At 40.4% G+C, this 19,927-nt stretch overlaps 1 protein-coding gene across 1 annotated transcript in view; it reads right to left on the bottom strand.

The window, feature by feature from the left end:
- The window catches only part of NOTCH2 (notch receptor 2), a 158,506-nt gene that overhangs the window by 36,392 nt on the left and 102,187 nt on the right, over positions 1-19,927 (bottom strand). The window contains exons 7-16 of the mRNA XM_007977333.3: positions 19,441-19,596; positions 18,806-18,994; positions 17,749-17,862; positions 16,810-16,923; positions 14,922-15,155; positions 10,629-10,739; positions 6,297-6,489; positions 4,805-4,950; positions 1,950-2,063; positions 222-341 (exon numbers count right to left, since the gene is read on the bottom strand). Of these exons, the coding sequence (XP_007975524.2) occupies positions 222-341; positions 1,950-2,063; positions 4,805-4,950; positions 6,297-6,489; positions 10,629-10,739; positions 14,922-15,155; positions 16,810-16,923; positions 17,749-17,862; positions 18,806-18,994; positions 19,441-19,596 (1,491 nt within the window). The remainder of the gene's footprint in view (positions 1-221; positions 342-1,949; positions 2,064-4,804; positions 4,951-6,296; positions 6,490-10,628; positions 10,740-14,921; positions 15,156-16,809; positions 16,924-17,748; positions 17,863-18,805; positions 18,995-19,440; positions 19,597-19,927) is intronic.

Here is a 19,927-nt window from a genome sequence, read left to right as displayed (position 1 = left end):
GGTAGCAGCCTTCCAGCCGCTAGGGGGCCCCAAAGACACAGACAATGGAAAGGCTTTCTAAGTCATTTCAATTAGCAGCTCCTATGCAAAACCTGTGTGCTCTTGACAAGACATACAGGCCTCAGAAGACCAGCAGGGCCTTCCATATGATCTGATAACCTGACCACTTTGTTTAAAGCTCAGAATGCATGTTCTTGGCTTCTCCACACCCATGTTGTTACCTTGCCAGCCAGGAGCACACAAGCAGGTGTAACTCTCAAAATTTGGTGACTCTTTGCAAACAGCAGCATTCTCACAAGGGTTTGGGGAACAGGGAGCCAATACTGTCTGACAGTTCTTGCCTGGAAAGTAAATGACAGAGTTTATGACACATAACCAGGTAAGAAAACGAAAAATTTCCCAAGTTGTATCCCAAGGATGTTCTCTGAATTTAAGTAAGAAGTCTTGATTAAGAGGCTTTGAAAATGGAGAAACCCGTAGTCTTTTCAGCATTGGCTCCAATATTGCTAACTGTGTAACCTTGGGCAAGATAGTTAGGGACCTCCTACAACTGTGATTTTATGAACTAGGCCTGTTTTAAATGTAGTTTCTCTACATTACTATTTCTTTTTTTTTTTTTTTTTTTGAGATGGATTCTCACTCTGTCACCCAGGCTGGAGTGCAGTGGCATGATCTCAGCTTACTGCAACCCCCACCTCCCAGGTTCACGCCATTTTCCTGCCTCTGCCTCCCAAGAAGCTGGGACTACAGGTGCCTGCCACCACGCCCGGCTAATTTTTTATATTTTTAGGAGAGACGGGATTTCACCATGTTAGCCAGGATGGTTGAAATCTCCTGACCTCGTGATCCGCCCACCTTGGCCTCCCAAAGTGCTGGGATTACAGGGTGAGCCACCGCGCCCGGCCTACTATTTCTTCTAGAGGGGAAAAAGTAACAATGTGCTATCAAGTCTTTCAGGTAACACAGTCATGCTATGGTTATTCTGCTACTCTACACAACTTAGCGTCACTATCAACAGCTGCTATCAACAGCTCAAGACACCAGGGAAGTAATAACTCAGCCATGCTCCTGACTGCATGCCGCAACCTGATGAAACAGACAATTATTGTCTATGTTTGTGTTTTGTTCCCTCTGAATGAGGAAAATAGATGAAGAGGAGATAAACAAGCCATAGAAATATAACCAACCACAAGAAGGCAATAATAAGCCAGTAGAAAACAAAGAATAAATGTCCCAAGCACACTCCAAATGTAAAATGTAACACCTGAAACAAAGAACAGCTATGTGGCATGCAGTCACACTCACGTCTTCTCAGTTGTAACAGCCGTCAAAGGGGTGACACCTCTGAGTGAGATGTAGCGGTACTGAATGTGGGAAGTAAAAAGGTCATTAAGAGGAAAAACTTCAGATTCAAAGAGACTTACAGGTAAATCCTAGATGTACCACTTACCTATATGACCTTGAGCAAGCAAGCTCCCTTTGCCTCAGCCTCCTCATGTGTAAAATGGCAATAGGAACTTCTACATTGTAGAATTATTGAGGAATACATTAAATAATCCAAAGTACAAAAAGTGTCTGGCACATAGTAAATTACCAATAAATGGTAGCTGTATTATCGAAACTAAGACAAATAGCTAATGTCCTGGAAACGGTCAACTGATAGACAACCATCAGCTATGTGCCTGGTTCCAGTCACATACAATTAAAAATTTTTTTCTTTCAAATACTTAAGTACAATGTAGGCAAATGACTGTCTACCACTTGCATCTTAGGAGGCCACAATGTTTCCTCAAAGCTCAAGATCCAGTCAGTAAGGGCAGGAAGGACAACTGAGGAGTGAGCCCTTGGAGCAGCACTGCAGCCCCACAGACCTGGGCACTCAGACTCAGGCACTGACAAAGCAAGGCCAAGTATCCCCTCTGGTCCCTGCTGGTACTTCCAGGACCCACCTGTGTATGGCAGCACACAGTGGCAAGTGTAGCCACTTATGTCATCAAAGCAGGTTCCTTGGTTCAAGCATGGATTTGAGGCACATTCATCAATATTCACCTGGCAGTTATAGCCTGTAGACAAAAGGGAAAAACCAAAAACAGTAAAACTTTCTGACAGTCTCATTATCTCAATTTCTAACCAATTCTCTTTGGGGGTAAAAACTGAACACACCAGAAAGTGCATTCATTTCTTCAGGCCACTGAAATATCTGTTCATTCATTTCAGTCCCATGTCCCTGACATACAGTCAGTAAATGACCCCAGTCAATTAGTTGAAAAGATGTATGGAAAAAGAGTCTGTTCTAACAGTCTGAAAGCCTAATGCCCCTCCAACTACAAATAACTTCTCAATAATGAAGTTCTTGGTTCAAAAGCTTGTTGCATGATCTATTTATTATTTATTTATTTTTGAGACAGGGGGTCTCACTCTGTCATTCAGGTTGGAATGCAGTTGTGTAATCATGGCTCACTGCAGCCTCGACCTCTCAGGCTCAGCAATCCTCCCACCTCAGCCTCCTGAGTAGCTAGAACCACAGGTGCATGCCATCATGCCCACTTGACTTTTTAAATTTCTTGTAGAGATGAGGTCTCATTATGTTGCCCAGGTTGGTCTCAAACTTCTGGGGTCAAATGATCCTACCACCTCACCCTCCCAAAATGCTGGGATTACGGGTGTGAGCCATCACACCCAGCCAATAGCTTGCTGCATGATAAACATAAGCCCTTTGTATATAACATTTCTGGTCAGGAAAAGGGATGGTGTTTTTGAATACTTTAATCAAAGCCTCTGGTTTATGCCCATTTTTTCATAGACACAGTGTCTACCACCCATGTGGTACTTCCTGGAGTTACAAAGCTGTTTTCTCCTGATTCAAGGCATGAAACCTTCTCCCACTAAGAAAAGGATAAAACGAATAAAAGATTAGTGGAGATAGCACTGTACCCAAATACTGCGCACCTTTGCATCTGCAATAGGGCCTGGCACAGAGCCTTAAAATAGAGAAACTATGACACTGTGGAAAAGAAAACATGGTCTAGGGATGCAGAGGTATGGGTTCAAGGAGTATTCTGTTGCTCACTGGGCATATAACTTGGGATCTTACCTTTTGAATTTTATTTTGTTCACTGATAAGCAAGACTCATAAGATAAAGAAATAAAAGTGTTTTGAAATCTACAAGTTTCTTTGCCAATGTAATATAATATATCAGAAAATTAATGGCTGAAATATGGTCTCAGAAAAGTTTCAAGTAATCAAACAAAGTGGCTCTAAAACATGCTGATGTATGACAACAGCATGGTACAATATTTGAGTGAGGAAATCAACGAATAAGTAGACAGATGAGTGCAAATATAATGACTTATCCACATAGGTCTCTTTTGTGAGTTTCCAAGAGAAAACTGATGGTAGAAATACAACAGTGATAACTCAGAAACAGAATTTACCCAACTCCCATGACAATACATTTGTTGGGTAGGCCAGCAGTCCCCCAACTTTTTTGGCACCAGGGACTGGTTTCGTGGAAGACAAATTTTTCCATGATCTGGTGTTGAGGGGATGGTTTTAGGATGATGATTCAAGCATATCCCATTTATTGTACACTTTATTTTTATTATAATATTGCACTGTAATATATAATGAAATAGTTTTACAACTCATAATATAGTAGACTCTACATTATAATGTAGAATTGGTGGGAACCCTGAGCTTGTTTTCCTACCACTAGACAGTCCCATCTGGAGGTGATGGGAGACAGTGACAGATCATCAGGCATTAGATTCTTATAAGGAGCACACAACTTACATCCTTCACATATGCGGTTCACAATAGGGTTCGCACTCCGATGAGAATCTAAGGCCACCACTGATCTGACAGAGGCAGAGCTCAGGCGGTAATGTTAGTGATGGGGAGTGGCTATAAATACAGATGAAGCTTGGCCCCCTCGCCGGCTGCTCACCTCCTGCAGTGTGGCCTGGTTCCTAACAGGCCACGCACAGGTACTGGTCTGTAGCCTGAGGGTTGAGGACCTCCGGTGTAGACCAAAGATGACTAAGTAAGAATATCTCAATGTGTTAAAAAGTTTGTTGAAAGAGTTCTGAACATGTGGATTCTTCCTTGATATTACTACTATCTTAATTACAGTAAGCATAGTATTTTCATTCTACTTTCATATATCTATTTGAACTATTATAGACTCAAACCTGGACCAGGAAGCTTATAATTGGACACTTGGCCAATGCTGTAAAACTGGAGTCTTAACGGTTCATCTTAAACATGACTATTTCAGGTCAGGCGTGGTGGCTCATGCCTGTAATCCCAGCACTTTGAGAGGCCGAGGTGGGCGGATCACCAGAGGTCAGGAGTTTGTGACCAGCCTGACCAACATGGAGAAACCCTGTCTCTATTAAAAATACAAAATTAGCCAGGTGTGGTGGCACATGCCTATAATCCCAGCTACTAGAGAGGCTGAGGCAGGAGAATCGCTGGAAACCAGGAGGCGGAGCTTGCGGTGAGCCAAGATCACGTGCCATTGCACTCCAGCCTGGGCAACAAGAGCGAAACTCCATCTCAAAAAAAAAAAAGAAAAAGAAAAAGAAAAATACTATTTTGATAGGTTACCTCACTGCTAGGCTGAAGGTAGAAATTGAATCTATTCATGTTTTTATTCCCCATGTGCCTTAGAAGTTTCTAATTGTTCAATATGTTTGTTACATGAATGAATGAAAAAGAGAAAAGGAAACTAAGAAGTGAGTCAAGCAGTATGCAACAAAAAGAAAAGAGAGCAGATACAGAAAGATGTACTTTTGTTTTCACCTTTAAAGCCCTTCTTGCAAGTACACCTGTATCCATTCACCAGATTGTCACAAGTTCCTCCATTCTGGCATGGATTAGAAAGGCATTCATTTTTGTCCACTTCACAGTTGATGCCAACCCAGCCTGCATCACAGAGGCACTTATATCTGAAAGAAGACAAAACTTTTTACTATAGGAGGTATAAATGTACAATTGAGTCATAGAGTGAAATACAGGACTTAGTGAAGAAATAGGGTAAAATGATCTCATTTCTACTTTCATGGAACTATCCTTGCATCACCTTGCACATGGTGTGTACCATGTGGCCCTATCAGGTGTATCCGGTAAAGAAACCTTCTTGGTGCTTTCCTAGCTCACCAAGTTAGTGAAATTACAATGAAATTTCTTATGTAAACAATGGTTCGTACAATATATTGGGCCACTCTGAAGGAAACAATATCATGGATAAATCTGCACAATGTATTTTATTATACATAAAACTAAAGTAAAGCAAACATTAAGATCATTAGTTTTTGGTGCAAAATAGATACCTAGGTCACTATCAGGGACCCTGAGCCACTCTAAGATGCTCCTGGGATATTTCATATCTTAGTCATGCTTTGTTCTGACCTGAAACTTGGCTTCAGAAAGCACCTAGGGTATTCTGCAAGAAAAGGCACAAGAATGAAGGTATTTGAAATGTAAATATAATCTCCAATTTGAATATCACCAACACTTAGAATGTGATATCAGGAAATGATAGCTTTCTTATCTGGAGAATTTTAAGAAAATGAGAGATGGATAAGGGTGCCTTGAAGGCTGCTATACTCTGAAACAGCAATACTGAGTTAATTCATTTTAAAATAACTATTTACTATTTACCTCTAAACACTTTATTCTTTCATCTTTCAAAGTTTGCAAAGGAAAATGTCCAAAGCCATATCCTATGGCAAACACAGCAAGAGTATAAGAGTGTCTCATGAGACCTAATGTCACTCTATGGTTCTAGAAAATCACTAACACATCACACAAGTCTGTGGGACTTAAAAATTGCAAATGTTTTATCAGGGACATTTCTAAAGTTGGCTGAAGTGGCCCTACTTCAGAGCACACACTGGCACTGTGACAGAACAGAGCTGAACTATGTTTAAGCAGAGGAAAAAAAAACAAAGGCTAGAACATTCTTCAGAAATCATTCCAATAATACACACTAAAAACATAATTGCCAAAGATTCACACAATGAGTCTGGGTTCCTCCCATGAGGTCCTTGCTAATGACCCATATAAGGGAGACATTCCTCCTTATGTTCCATCTAGGTCCTCACTTATGGAAGGGAAGGGCCAGCTTCCATGGATTAAGTGGTAATTCAGAAGGCTTTGATGCAGACTACCAAATCTTCAGCAAAGTTTCAGCTCAAGGTCCCATTTGACGACTTCAGGCTGTCACCAGTACTACAATCCAATTGGCTTAACACAGGTCAATAAGAAGCTATTACATGGGGCAGCTACTCACCCACTGAGACCTCCAGTACAGTTTCCATGGATGCAGGGATTACTCAGGCATTCGTTCACCTGTGAGTAGCAGCTGGGGTGATGGGGCCCCTCAGGGCATATACAGCGGAAACCATTCACACCATTGATACATGTTGCACCCTTGCGACAGGGATTGGAGGCACACTCATCGATGTCAATGTTACATCTCTGCCCTGTGGAGAAGGGGGACAGTGTTATTTACATCCTAAATGCTCAGGAAATAGACCCAGAACTATAAGACACATTATGTTTTCACCCTTCATCTGCTCAGGCCATAAGGTGTGTTGGGGCACCAAATGACAAGATGTAAGGAATTAGATACCCAATAACGCTTAATGCCATGCAAAGAAGGAGCAAAGAGCATTGACTTTTGATAATCAAGGAAAGTTAACAAAAGGTTGGAAAAGTGTTATAGCAATTTGGTATTTTCTTTCAACTCAGAAATGGGGAAACTTTACCAGGTTCTAAGAAGAGAACGTCAAATGTCAGCAAATAAGGCTTCTCTTTTTAATGCTGTCCTGAGTACAACTCAAAGAAGCATTCATTAACATGCTTTGTGCTGGTTTACCACAAATTCATTTTCTCAGTTAGCCTCTTACATTTCTATTTATGGTAAATCCAAATTAACTGGAATGCTTAATGAATGGGATAGTAATTTAATTCAATAATTAAACTGACTGTAAAGAAAAGCTATTTTGTTTTCATTCTTAGAGTCGTATTAATCCATTTTTTTAACCTCAGGAAGTAGAGTCTCAAGGTATAATTTTGTTGTCCTCTGATATTGGAGAAAATAATGCAGATTCCGTCACTTTAGACCTATGGTTCTTAAACTTTAATGTGTAAAATCATCACTTTAAGTTGTTATTTTAAGTGGAGATGCCTAGGCCCTATCGCCATAGCTTGTGATGAACAGAATCTAGCAAACCATATTTTTAAAAATGTAGGTGGCGTAAAAACTAGATTTGGAGAAATTCTGTTCTAGACAATTATTACTTATCATCATACAATGCAGATACTGGGAGTAAGTGAAATTGAAGTGAATATGTTGTTCCTCTAAGACATAGCCAAGATTGCTCTTTAAAAAGACATCTGTTATAACCTTGATATTTCTTAGGCTGAATAAAGCAACACGGGCAGTTATACAAGTGTTTCCATTTGCTACATTTTGAGTAACTGAGATTTAACTATATATTCCAAAATGATATGAAATGTTAAAATTACCTATAATTCTATAAATGAGTGGGATCAAGCAACTGCTATGAATTTATAAATTTCAAAGAATACAATGTTCTGATTCAGATTTTGAAAACATGCATTTTTCTCATTTAAGAAAGAGCAATCCTGTATTTAGAACAGGACATTCCAAATGAAATAGATACCCACTCCTATGAAGTATGAGTATTCATTTTTTCACCCTCCATTGCTCTCTAAACCATTATTGGTGGTTCTTGTGGTAAAAACCCATAATCTGGAAGTGGCTGCTGTTTTCTTCTTAAGTGTTTTATTAATAGCTTATTTTTAAATACTATTTCCTTGGCCTCAACCACTGGTTCTTTGAGATGTTTGTCAGTGGCACCAAAATATGAACCAGAGCTCTTCAACCACACAGTTAGCCTTGGCCTGTAATATAGTGGAGGATGACAGTAAAAAGCCTTTCTCATTTTTGGCCTTTTCTTGGAAGCATCTCCTCAGAAGCCACTCCTCCCAAGTTTTCTTTGTTTGCTTTTAAACTCTTTGCAGAATAAATTTTCAAGCCATCTTTACCTGAAAGTGTTAAATGCATTCTACTATGTTGATTGACAGCTGTTCCATCAGCAAGGTCCTACCCTCAAGGAGTTTCCACTGAGCATCAGAAAAGTCCAGTGGAAAGCCAAGCAATTTGTTGGGCTAACTAAAATGAGAAGTTACCCAATGTTTCTTCTGACTCAGGTACTCAGTAAAATGGTGCTTAATAAATGAAAACATGGTATAGTCCACACTTTAGAGTCTGGATTAGCTAGCAAAAGTGCTGTATTTGAGTCCCATTCATTCATTCATTCCGCAACATTCACTGAGTGTTTCCTGTGTGCTAGACATTGCTTTAGACACTTGCTATAAAGATGATTAAACGAGGTCTCCACCTTCTGGGAACTCACAGTCCTCACTATGCAACTCACTGGCAGGCCATGAGTATATACATCAAGGTCTGTCTCTCAGTTGCCTTACTTGTTAAATGGGGATAGTAGAACTTCCTTTCTGGATTGTTATGAGAATTCAGGAAGATAATGGGTATGAAGGTGAATTGTAAAACTGAAAAGCAGTTTATAGAAGTATCACATAATTCCTTACCTTCCCCCATTTAAAAAGGTTCTAAGAGAACAGATAACTTAGTATTAAAACAAAACAAAAAAAACAATATCCTTTAAAGCTGTCAAAGCTATTGTTAGAATGATATGGGAAAAATATATTAAAACAAGAGCAAGAATAAAACTCCTTACATTTACCACTCATGAGTATATACCACAGTCGTCTCTGACGTTTTCAGCAGCTCATTAAAAAAACCATCTCAGACACAGACAACAGTTCCATGAACAGGGGACCACCTAGTAACCAAAACATTCCATTTCTTGCTTATAAGGTTTCATGCTACACCTTAGGTTTATTTTAGAATATTTTTAGCCTATGTTCTCCCTTCTTGACCTTTCTGGTTTGCTGAATGTTAATAAGAGAAAGAACATGATTCATTGGCATTTTGAAAAAATGAGTCCAGTAGAAGCCTTACATAAACACACACACACACACACACACACACACACACACACACACACACACACACACTACAACAGGCCCCTAATCAGGATGTCCAGTGTTGTGGGAATGAGCATGGGCTCTGGGGTCAGATTGCCTGGGATGTAATTCTGGCTGCTGTGCACTGGTAACATTACTTAACCTCTCTGTGTTCTCAGTTTCTTATAAATTCTGTAGGTATTCTCAACAGCAGTGACAATTGAGACTAGGCACATAGTGCCTAGTTCAAAATTAGTTCTTCATAAATGTTACCTATTCTCTTTGTATTACCCACTTATCAACAATGTGCCTATTATCCTATCTAGCAGGGATTTCTGTGTATTCACTTGACTGCCATTTGATCTTGGAGTCACAAGTTTCAGGATGCAGAACATCAGGCTACTACAGCAGCACTGGGCATTGGGCATGACAGTTTTCATCAGATTTGGCTTCTCAGTGATCTTTCACTGAACAGGGATTGCTGTGACCCATTTGGGCTGCAAACTTTCCTCTCTAATGTCCACAATCATACCAAATAGGAGAAATTCTTGTGAAATAGAGAACAAAGTCCACTCCTGGCAAATGAATGGTGGACATTCACTTCGCTTTGCTCTGGCTTTTTGCAGACTGTATCAAAAACTTTGAAGGGTCTTTTACATTCGGGTACAAACAACCACATGGAAATTATTAAATGGTAACATGTTAGTGGCTGCTTCTGTGTGTCACTGTCCAGAAAGAACAGAATGTACAGTGTGTGCCTTCTGATGATGCCAATAAGAAACTCAGGTGTGTCAGTGAGGGGCCTCAGGTTTCTGCAGTAGTAGCCTCTAGCACTTTTTGATCAGGAGGGTAAAAGACAAAGTTAATATTAACAAATAGAGAGAAGGTGTGTGTGTGTGTGTGCGCGCGCGCACGTACACGCACATGTGTGTATGTGTAAATGCTTAGGCTGTTTATACTTCAAGAGGAGTTACATTCAAAATTCTTCTAGCTATTTACTTTCTTTCTCCTGGGCAGAAATCTCTCTCTCATGCTACCCAAATTAGGGAGGTCTCCCCAAGCTCTGACCTCATCTAACAATATTTCAGAGAAGGAAGTACCCAGAAATAAGCATTCAGTATTTTCATAGAATTCTACCTTGAATATGTCAAAGAGGAAGTACCCAGAAACAAGCATTCAGTGTTTTCATAAGATTTTACCTTGAATATGTCTTTATGGAAGGCCTTGACTACTACCTGTAGTCAATAAACATAGCTTTGGAAGCAATATAACTCAAGCAAAGCAAAGGCAATTAATGGTCTGTCTAGAAATTATTTTCTGGTAGCAATAAACATATAATCTAAAAACTCTAATTAATGAAAAGTATGTTTCAGTTTAGAAAAAGTCTGTGAACAGAAAACTTGATCTAGAAAAGCAGAGAAACAGACTACTAACCTTCCAGAGAGACAAAGAAATAGGAAACACTTGAAAAGCAATATTCCTTTGGATGCTATATTCCCAAAGTGATAGGGCTGAAGGAGGGGCCTTGCAGTAAAAGGAGCTTTACCTGTGAATCCTGGTGAGCAGACACAACTGTAGCGATTAATGCCATCCATACAGATTCCATGGATACAAGGGTTACTTGCACAGTCATCAAAATTAATTTCACAATTAACCCCTGGAAGAGAAAACCAAAGGGAAACCATTCAATATTACCACAGAAATACTAAGGCATTCTGCTTGTGATGCAGCAACGTGGTAAGAAATCTAAGGTGAATTCCAGCCAACCCTGGACAGAATAAAGCAGCAGTTCTCAAAATGTAGTCTACTCTTTCAGGAAGATATAGAGGTCCAAAGGATTTTATTAATCATACTTAGCCATCATCTTTCCTTTTCACCGTGCCAACATTCAAACTGATGGTGCAGAGGCAATGGGTTGAAACTGATCGCATCAGCATGAATCAAGGCAGTAGAACCAAACTGTACTATAATTATTCTACTGCTCACCTCCATGTGCCACAGTTAAACAAGCAAAAACGCCAGTTTCACTCAAGAGTGGCTTTGTTGAGGAAGTTAAAATTAGTAACTTTATAATTTCAATAAATCTCGAACCTTGAGTAATGTCTACTACTCCATGTGATGAAATAGAAGTATACATAAAGCATTTCTGTGGCATGCCAAGTATGAAAGTTGTCTCCAGGAAGAGCTATACTGCTATTGTTTGAGCTGTGCGTTGAAATAGCCGCTTTCTTCATGAAACCACATTTTAATTGCAAGAGCAGCTGACAAGACAAACCAGGGTGAATCACAATTGAGTATTTAGCAAATATTAAGTGAAAGCAGCAAGCCTGTCATTTTGAGGAAAAGCAAATTAACAGTATTTTTGCCAAAGATAAAACTTAAGCTTTTGAATCAAAATTAGAATTTTCGAATTTTTATCTATCACAGTGAGCTTGACACTGCCTGTCAGTATTACAGGCTAAATTTCAGGATAAATCTTGAGTCTAGTAACTTCCTCCTGAGGTAAGCTGCCTTATTTTTGCTCTGCTGCCCAGATGAATGGAAGAGTTTGGTTATATTAACAGTATACAATCATTATTGCTACCATTATTTGTAAAGAGATATTTGTGAAATATATTTGTAATATATTTTGTAATATATTTGTAATATATTTCACAAATATCTTTTTACAAATAATGGTAAGAATATTTTTTATTTTTGTATGAATTAAGTGATGCTTTCTGAGTATCATACAATAATATTTTGGTAGTTTAAAAGGACTAAAAATAAAAACTGGTAATGAGAATAAAACAAAACACCCAGGATAAAAATGCCATACTTGTGATTCACTCATACTTTGTTTTTCTTTCTTTTTTTTTTTTCAGAGACAGGGTCTTGATCTGTCACCCAGCCTGGAGTGCAATGACAAGAGCACAGCTCCCTGCAACCTCAATATCCCTGGCTCAAGCAATCCCCCCACCTCAGCTTCCTGATTACAGGTGTGTGTACCACTTTACCTGGCTTTTTTTTTTTTAAGAGATGAGGTTTTGCTATGTTGCCCAGGCTGGTCTCAAACTCCCAGACTCAAGCAATCGTCCCACCTCAGCCTCCCAAAAGGTGAGGTATACACCTGTATGTATACCTCATACAGGTATGAGCCACTGTGCCCATACTCTGCAATAATGTTTATTAATAATAATTACAGAGGAACAGTTTATTGAGCTCTTACTATGTGCAAAGTATGCTGCTTTGCCTGTCACGTAAGTTTTCTCTAACCCTGTCACCCAATCTGCATATTAGTCTGTGTTACACCCATTTTATAGACAACAGGGCTGACATGCACAGTGCCACCATTAGGGCAGGAAAGCTGGGCTCTGTACCCTGTTTGTGTGGCTCCACAGCATCTTCTTTCTGCCACACTGTACTGTCATCCCGTGATTAATGAGGCTATGCTGCCTAACTAGCCATAAATGAGGGAAACATTTCCATATTCCCCGCAGAGAAGTGGATACTTTTAGGAGATGTTTCTAACCTTTGACTGACAACCCCCTTTACCCTCAAACCAAGACAGCAGCACCCCCTCCCAATGAAGCCCTGATGATCCAATGTGACTCTAGCCCCCTGTCCATTGTGTACTTGAGTAGGAAAAGACGCCTGGATCAAGCCAGGCCAATGAGATTCTCTCATTACAACACTGAAACACAGACTGTGTGACCTCTGGTCTACAAATGCCCAGTTTCCTGTTATTTTCTCCAAAGCCTTATTATTCAATTGCTTGGAATCTATAAGAGGCTCTGGGTGCTTTAGCTAAGCTCTGTTTCTTTGTTTTGTTGTTGTTTATTTTTTGTAAATGATGACTTAAGCTAGCTCAAGTTGGTCTATTACTTGAAATACAAAGAAACTTACTTAAAACTTTACTATCATAAAAGCACAGATGAGAGAAGGCACTGAAAGTAACTCTGGGTAGTATATCTCACTTTAAGTACCCAGTGACTGACTACCACAATTTTAGATGGCAAATTGTAAAATATTTCTTCCACCCACTCCCCTATCCGAACACCAAACTACCAACTTAGGCCATATAAGTGGAACAGGAATTCTTACTCTAGAACTTGAGACTGTATTCATAATGCCTCGTTTAATGGATTTTCCACCCAGGTCCCTGATACATGCCAGCTCTTTCTCCACCCATTACAGACCAACATTTTTTTAATGTTGTCTGACTGTTGCTTGCTTTAATTCTCCAAATAACTGCAGGAATGTCTTTGGCAGGTTCTGATAGATTCTGGGCCTTCCTTTCCATGCTGCCTACAGATTACTCATATTGACTTCTCACCTTCTCAGTGACAGCTACTTACACCATACCCTCTCTGTCCTCCCCAGAAAACACCTGATATATCCTGATATAATGATATAATCCCAGAGAAAACAAAGTACTTGCCAACCCACCACTCACCCAGGTTTCCAGTATGTTTATTATGATGGGAATGATAGCAAAGTCTAAAACAGCCCCTCCATTCTAAAGGCATCCAGTCAATTGCTTGTAAATCTCTCAAATTTCTTTTCCTACTGTAATTTCTCATGTCTGAGGAACAGCCCGGAAGCAAATTGCTTTTGGAAGTTTTCACAAAGATCTATTCAGCCCTTTTAGTGAGTTATCTAAATGGGGGAGGGAAAGGCATTTTCAGCTGTGACGGCATGGGATGTTTTTCGTATGCTTGAGCAATTCAAAAAGGACTTTGTTTTCAAACTTGGCATGTATGAAGTCTTGGATAAAGACCAGAGCCTTTGACAAGTTTGAAGAAATGGATTTGGAAACAATAAAAGAAAATGAGGGCAGCTAACTGCCTTCTCCACCTCTGCTCTCTACATAGGTCATTTTCCTTACATCCAGAATGAGTTCTCAATAAATCACTCCTTTATATTGGCAGGTTTCCTTCTAACAAAGGCACACATTGGTTAATCTTCCACTAATACATTTTCCTTTGATCTGGAACATAAACTTCTCTGTCCATTAACCATAGTTATGACCATGATCATTCATCTAATAAGTAAAACAGAACCATTCAAACCTGTGAGATGCTGCTCCCTGAGAAAATAATACCACATGCCCCCAACAAGGAGCAGCATGTCCTCACGACCAAGGTCAGAGAACAATGATGAACTCTGAGGACAGGAAATGACAGCTCTGCGTTCTACTTTAGTTACTGTGGTGTGTTGCAAGGTATCTCCTCTTCCTTAGAATCCCCCAAGATGGCTAAGGCCCCACCAGAGACAAGTGACTAAAGAAACATGACACACTAAAAAGACTGAACTGTGAGAGAGAAAATACATTGAAGGAAGGGAGGCAGGGCGGGAGGAAGGGAGGCAGGGCGAGAGGGAGGGAGGAAGGGACGGAGGGAGGGAGGAAGGGACGGAGGGAGGGAGGGAGGAAGGAAGGAAGGAAGGAAGGAAGGAAGGAAGGAAGGAAGGAAGACAGACAGGCAGGCAGGCAGGCAGGCAAGAAGGACTGAATGTATTAATCTGGGTGGGATGGAACTTAAAGAAAAAAAGATAATATAGCCACAAAAAAGAGGGTTTTCAATTTTAAATCATTAATTTTAATTTTTGAAGTGGTGTGCCTCTATTTAACAAAACACACACACAAAATCATCAGATTGGCAGAGCTATTGTCTCTGACTTCTCCACTGGCTAGGGCCATCTGCCTTGAGACATTTATGTTTGTAGCTTTGGCTGTGCTTCTCAGAATTAGGACTGTTTTTTAGGTATCTGAGCATATGCCAACCATCTGAAACATCTGTGTAAATCGATCTGAGAAACAGTGAAAACCCCATACCAAACATAAACGGAGTGGGCTTACCTGATGTGCCCGGCTGGCAGTTGCACTGGTAGCCATTGACCAGGTCGATGCAGCGACCATCGTTCAGGCAAGGGCTGCTATAACATTCATCAATCTGGTCACTGCAGATGGCGCCCATGTACCCAGGATTGCAGATGCAGGTGTAGGAATCAATACCATCCTGACACTGACCATGGTGGCAAGGATCGGGGTCACAGTTGTCAATGTTCTCCTCACACAACACACCAGTGAAACCTTTGGAAATAATTTTATCAAGGATTCTCAAAAACCAAGGCAGATACTCCACAAGTGTCGTATCTACAGAACACAAGTGTAGCTACATCCATTTACTCTACACATTCCATGTGTGGTCAATTAATACTGCAGGCCTTGAGCAGTAGAAAATGACTATCTGCATTGATTTAGAAAGCATGCCTGGAGAGAGGTGCTTAAAATAAAGATTTTCAAATCAAATTTTAGAACTGAAATACGTTTGCAACTGATCAATAGTTTCACTGCAGAGATGCTTTAACTGCATCTTCATTTTTTATTAGGCTTCAGGTATAACAGCTCAAAACATTTTTCCTTTATATATTTATCTTTGTATTTCTTTCTTCCCAGCCCAATTTACAGGTTAATGATTTCATGTATCTTATGTTCCCAGTTCTGACTTTGGAGGTAAGAGAGCTTTATTTTACTCCTCTCAGCTCCTCTGACGGTATTATGCATATATAGTAGTTTTAAATAAATACTGGTTGAATAAAATGAATGAACCTGTTACGAGCATTTAAAAGAAAAAGAGACAAGAGTTCCTTTCTTTGAGGCTTAAATAGACAAACATTATATCTTTCCCTAGAAGACTCCAGGAGACCTCTCCCCACTTTTAAACCTGAACTAAAGGTTTTTAATCTCTTTGAAACTTATCCTCTACAAGAAGAATCTGGCCAGGGAAAGACAAATTTGGATTCTCCAACAAAGGGCAACTATTTGTAAAAAGAAAGAAAGTGGCTCATCTGAGTTGTCCTAACCTAAGTAGGTCTAATACTTGAAATATTAACTTTTTGTACTAATTTTCACAATTAAATTTGCTTTTCTGTGATCAGAAATAAATTATATGCATGATGCCTGTAATCTTTAAGACTCCATTCTCTAAAATTAGATAATGTCTTCAATTATATAAATAACTTCTTTCTCAAGCAGTCAGACAATAAAGAAGTTCACTTCTAATAATTTCTAACCTTTCTGTATAATATTGGCCTGTGTAAAAGGAAATGTGTAATAGGGAACATCTGGCTTACTGAAATCCAATCCCAAGTACAAAATGTGATTACAAACCCAGAAATGCAGAATATTTGTGCACAGATCGTTTTTGACTCTAGTTGCAGAAGTCAGCAAAGAGGACCCAAACTTTCCCAGTTAAAGCTCTCTCTCCTGTCATTTACACACTTGACTCTCAATCCTATTTGGTGTCTTTTATGCAGAATACCCCTGCAATTGTATACATTCAGCCTTTAAATTTCTGGGCCTTCTCTCAGTCACTTGCTTCAAGAAACACAGAACCAGGCCTCCTGTTGAGAAGCCCCAATGAAAAATAGCTTTCAACTGGAATTCTTCTCTGTCCTAAATGAGTAAATCTAGCCAGCTGGAAACTTATTGCTGCCAAAGTCTGTCCCAGAAAGACATGGATACCAAATGGAAATATCTGGGCCAGACCACTGTTGTGGTGGAGGAGGCAGGTGCTGTAGAAAAAGAGAGCAGCAAAAAATTTGCTAGAAGCAGCTCTTCCTAAACACAGAGGAGCCCCCGGGAGTGGACTGACCTGGTAGAGCAGCTAGCAGAGGACAGGGACAAACACCCTATTTTGTTCAGATAGACCTACCAAGGAGATGAAGAATGAGAAGAATCTTACCTGTGGCACACTGGCATTCATAGCCATTCGGGTGATCGATACACTTTGCCCCATTCAGACACGGAGTACTGGAACAATCATCAATATCAATCTGGCAAACTGGCCCAGTAAAACCTCAAAAAGGGACAGTGGTAACATGAGTTGAAGGATTATCTTGCATCTTCCTTTATTATGAGAATGATGTCCAGGGAGGGGTGGGTTAGGTTACTGGCAGGGCTTATACCAATGGGTCAATAAGCCTATGCTTTATTATTCTCCCCAACAGGTAATTGGAATAACCAGGTGACACTCAGGGAATCAGAGGCAGTTGTGGTGTGTCTCCACCATTGCTTCTTCACAGACAGACTTCACTTATAAAGGAAGGATGTAGGAAGTGAAATTTATAGGTGGAAACGTCAAACGAGTAACTGTAGCTTCAGAGGCAACGGAAACCTTCTCTCTGAAGATACAATGGGGTAAGATGCAGTCTATAGAGGACAATTTGGCATATCTTCAAAAATAGCTTGAGAAAAAAAAGGAGAGACACAGAATCCTGGAAAAATTGGCATGTGTTTTCTGTTCCTGAACTCATGGGTGAAATGTCTAAAAATAACAGTCTCACAGAGGGCCTTCAAGAATACGACCCATGGGAAAAAAACAAAATCCCGTATAGCCTACAACTAAGGCTTCTGTGAGGTATGAACATTCTGAAATACACACACAGACGAAAAGGTCATGGGCCATTCAAGAACAGACTTGGACTTCTGGCCACAAAGGATTTGTAAGATATAGTAGCTAAAACAAATTCTCTATTTCTGTACACACACACTCCTATCACCAAGCACTTACTCTAATGATTTCCTCATGCACAGCCCACACACGTTCTCTCCCTGCTCTCTTCCCTGTGGTCAGTTGGCTTTGTGCTTTAAGAGAAAACAGGGCCAGGTGGTGGGCACTTACCAGGAGGACACAGGCACTGGAAACGATTGACTTTATCCACACACTGCCCATTGTTCACACAAGGGTTACTCTGACATTCATTTATTTCTAATTCACAATGCACACCTTTGAAACCTAAACAAAACAGACCACACAAGTGGCTTAAAGAGACAGAAAGGTGTATTCCAGACAAAGAAGCACAAATTTGCAACGATAACTACATTTTCTGCGAGTCCACACACTCCTGCAGAGAGAAAAGGAACTCTGCCATGATGAGAAATAGTCACTCCAAGGATCAAGCAGGACAGGGCATACTGTGAGATACCCATGTTACTGTGAAAAGCGGGAAGGGATTACTGTAAAAGACATTGGCAAGACCTAGCATATAAACAAGGACTGCTCCGCATTTTCTGTGATAAATCCATACTTCCTGGACTGTGGAAGGCCCAAAATGTCCCCACTCTATGTTCCCAAAGACAAGCCAAGCTGGAGCTGGTGTTGCCTTCAGGGTGCAGTTCAAGGTCAGGAGTGCCTTTTAAGGCTGAAGTAGCTGGCAGCCTTCATCAGGCAGAGCAGCCAATGTTAGCCATCATTTCAAGCTGGATTTGGCTGTATCCTCTGAAAATTAAAGACATGGTCTCTGCAGAAGAGCTCCAGAATACAACTAAACATGTACTGCACTTTAGATAAATGGAAACTTCCTATATAATTGTGGATAAAATTTATTTCTATAAATAGAATGGTATAGTATTTATAATTACATGAAGGTATCAGGAAAACTTGCTATTTAAAGGATTCTTATAGTAAATCATTTTTGAAATTTTCTATTACATGTGGATTTTGATATAACAGGCTTGTTTAACTTGGTCTACATAGCTTGATGAATTCTAGCACTGCCTTACTCTTTGAGGAAGGAAGGTTTGCTTGTGAACCCTGACTTCCTCTAGTCCCCAGTCAGCAAAGGAAATCAAATGCTGACAGAGCTCATCAGATTGCAATAGTATACTGAATGCTCTACCAAGAGAAGTTCAGAACGGTCCCTCCTCTCTAGACCCCACATGCTGATGGGCCCATTTACCTGGCATGCACAGACATGTGAAGCCTCCAATCTTATCCAGACAGGTAGCATCATTCTGGCAGGGATCTGAATGGCACTCATTGATGTCCATCTCACAACGAGGTCCTGCATAACCTTTCAGACACTCACAGTGGAAGGCACCATCTGTGTTCACACATTTTCCTGCATGCTCACAAGGATTGCTATTGGCTGAAAGACACAAGTACCAATTACTGGGATCAAAGGACTTGAGTTTCCACAAATGTGAACAACAGAAGAAGAGCTGATGGTTATTGCATCAGGGCCAGGCCTTTAATAATATCATTCCCAATATTCTTTTTTCCTTAATTTAAAAAGAAATAAAAGCAGAGTATCCTCAACTGTTACGCATTTCTGCTATTGCAGTTTCTGCCCAAACTGTCATTGAGGTATGGCCTTATATTAAGAATCAAGTACATACCTTTCATACATTTAATCCCCAGCATGGAATATATGGTTATGGTTATGCTGAAAGGTCACCTGTAAACACCGGCCACATAGCAAGAGGAATCTGAGGTTTGGGTGTAACATGCTCCTACAGCAAAATGTGCTTCAGTTTAAACATTTGCTGAGCTCAACAAACACTTCACAGGATAGAAAAAGTTCTGGGTACTCACCCATGGCACACTCATCCACATCTTCTGTGCAGTCAGCCCCTTTGTAGCCTTGTGGGCAGGTGCAAATATACTGCCCATTTAGGGGGTTGGTGTCACACAGTGCCCCCTTGTGGCAAGGATTGCTGATGCATGCATCATCCAGATGACACAGGAGACCTGTCACAGGGTGGGGCGAAGGAGAACTAAGAGAAAATGTCCCTCACTTGGGGAAGAGCTTTCTCTTTCACCCAGGAGGGAAAACCTCATGATCAGTTCCTCAAAATCCAACGTGGAGATTTATAGGCAACTTCCGCTTTGCCTGACCCTACCCTGGGGACATGCTTGGCTACCAGCAAAGTACCTAGCTGCAACCCTAGACTCTGATCCTGAGCCCTCAGCTAGACCTCTCCTTCAGTGCAGAGACATCTACAGGCCAGAAAATAAGAAGACGGAGATAGGGGCCGGGCGTGGTGGCTCACGCCTGTAATCCCAGCACTTTGGGAGGCCG

The sequence above is a fragment of the Chlorocebus sabaeus genome, chromosome 20, assembly GCF_047675955.1.
Source record: "Chlorocebus sabaeus isolate Y175 chromosome 20, mChlSab1.0.hap1, whole genome shotgun sequence".
NCBI lineage: Eukaryota > Metazoa > Chordata > Mammalia > Primates > Cercopithecidae > Chlorocebus > Chlorocebus sabaeus.
This window is presented reverse-complemented; position numbering and strand designations above follow the sequence as displayed.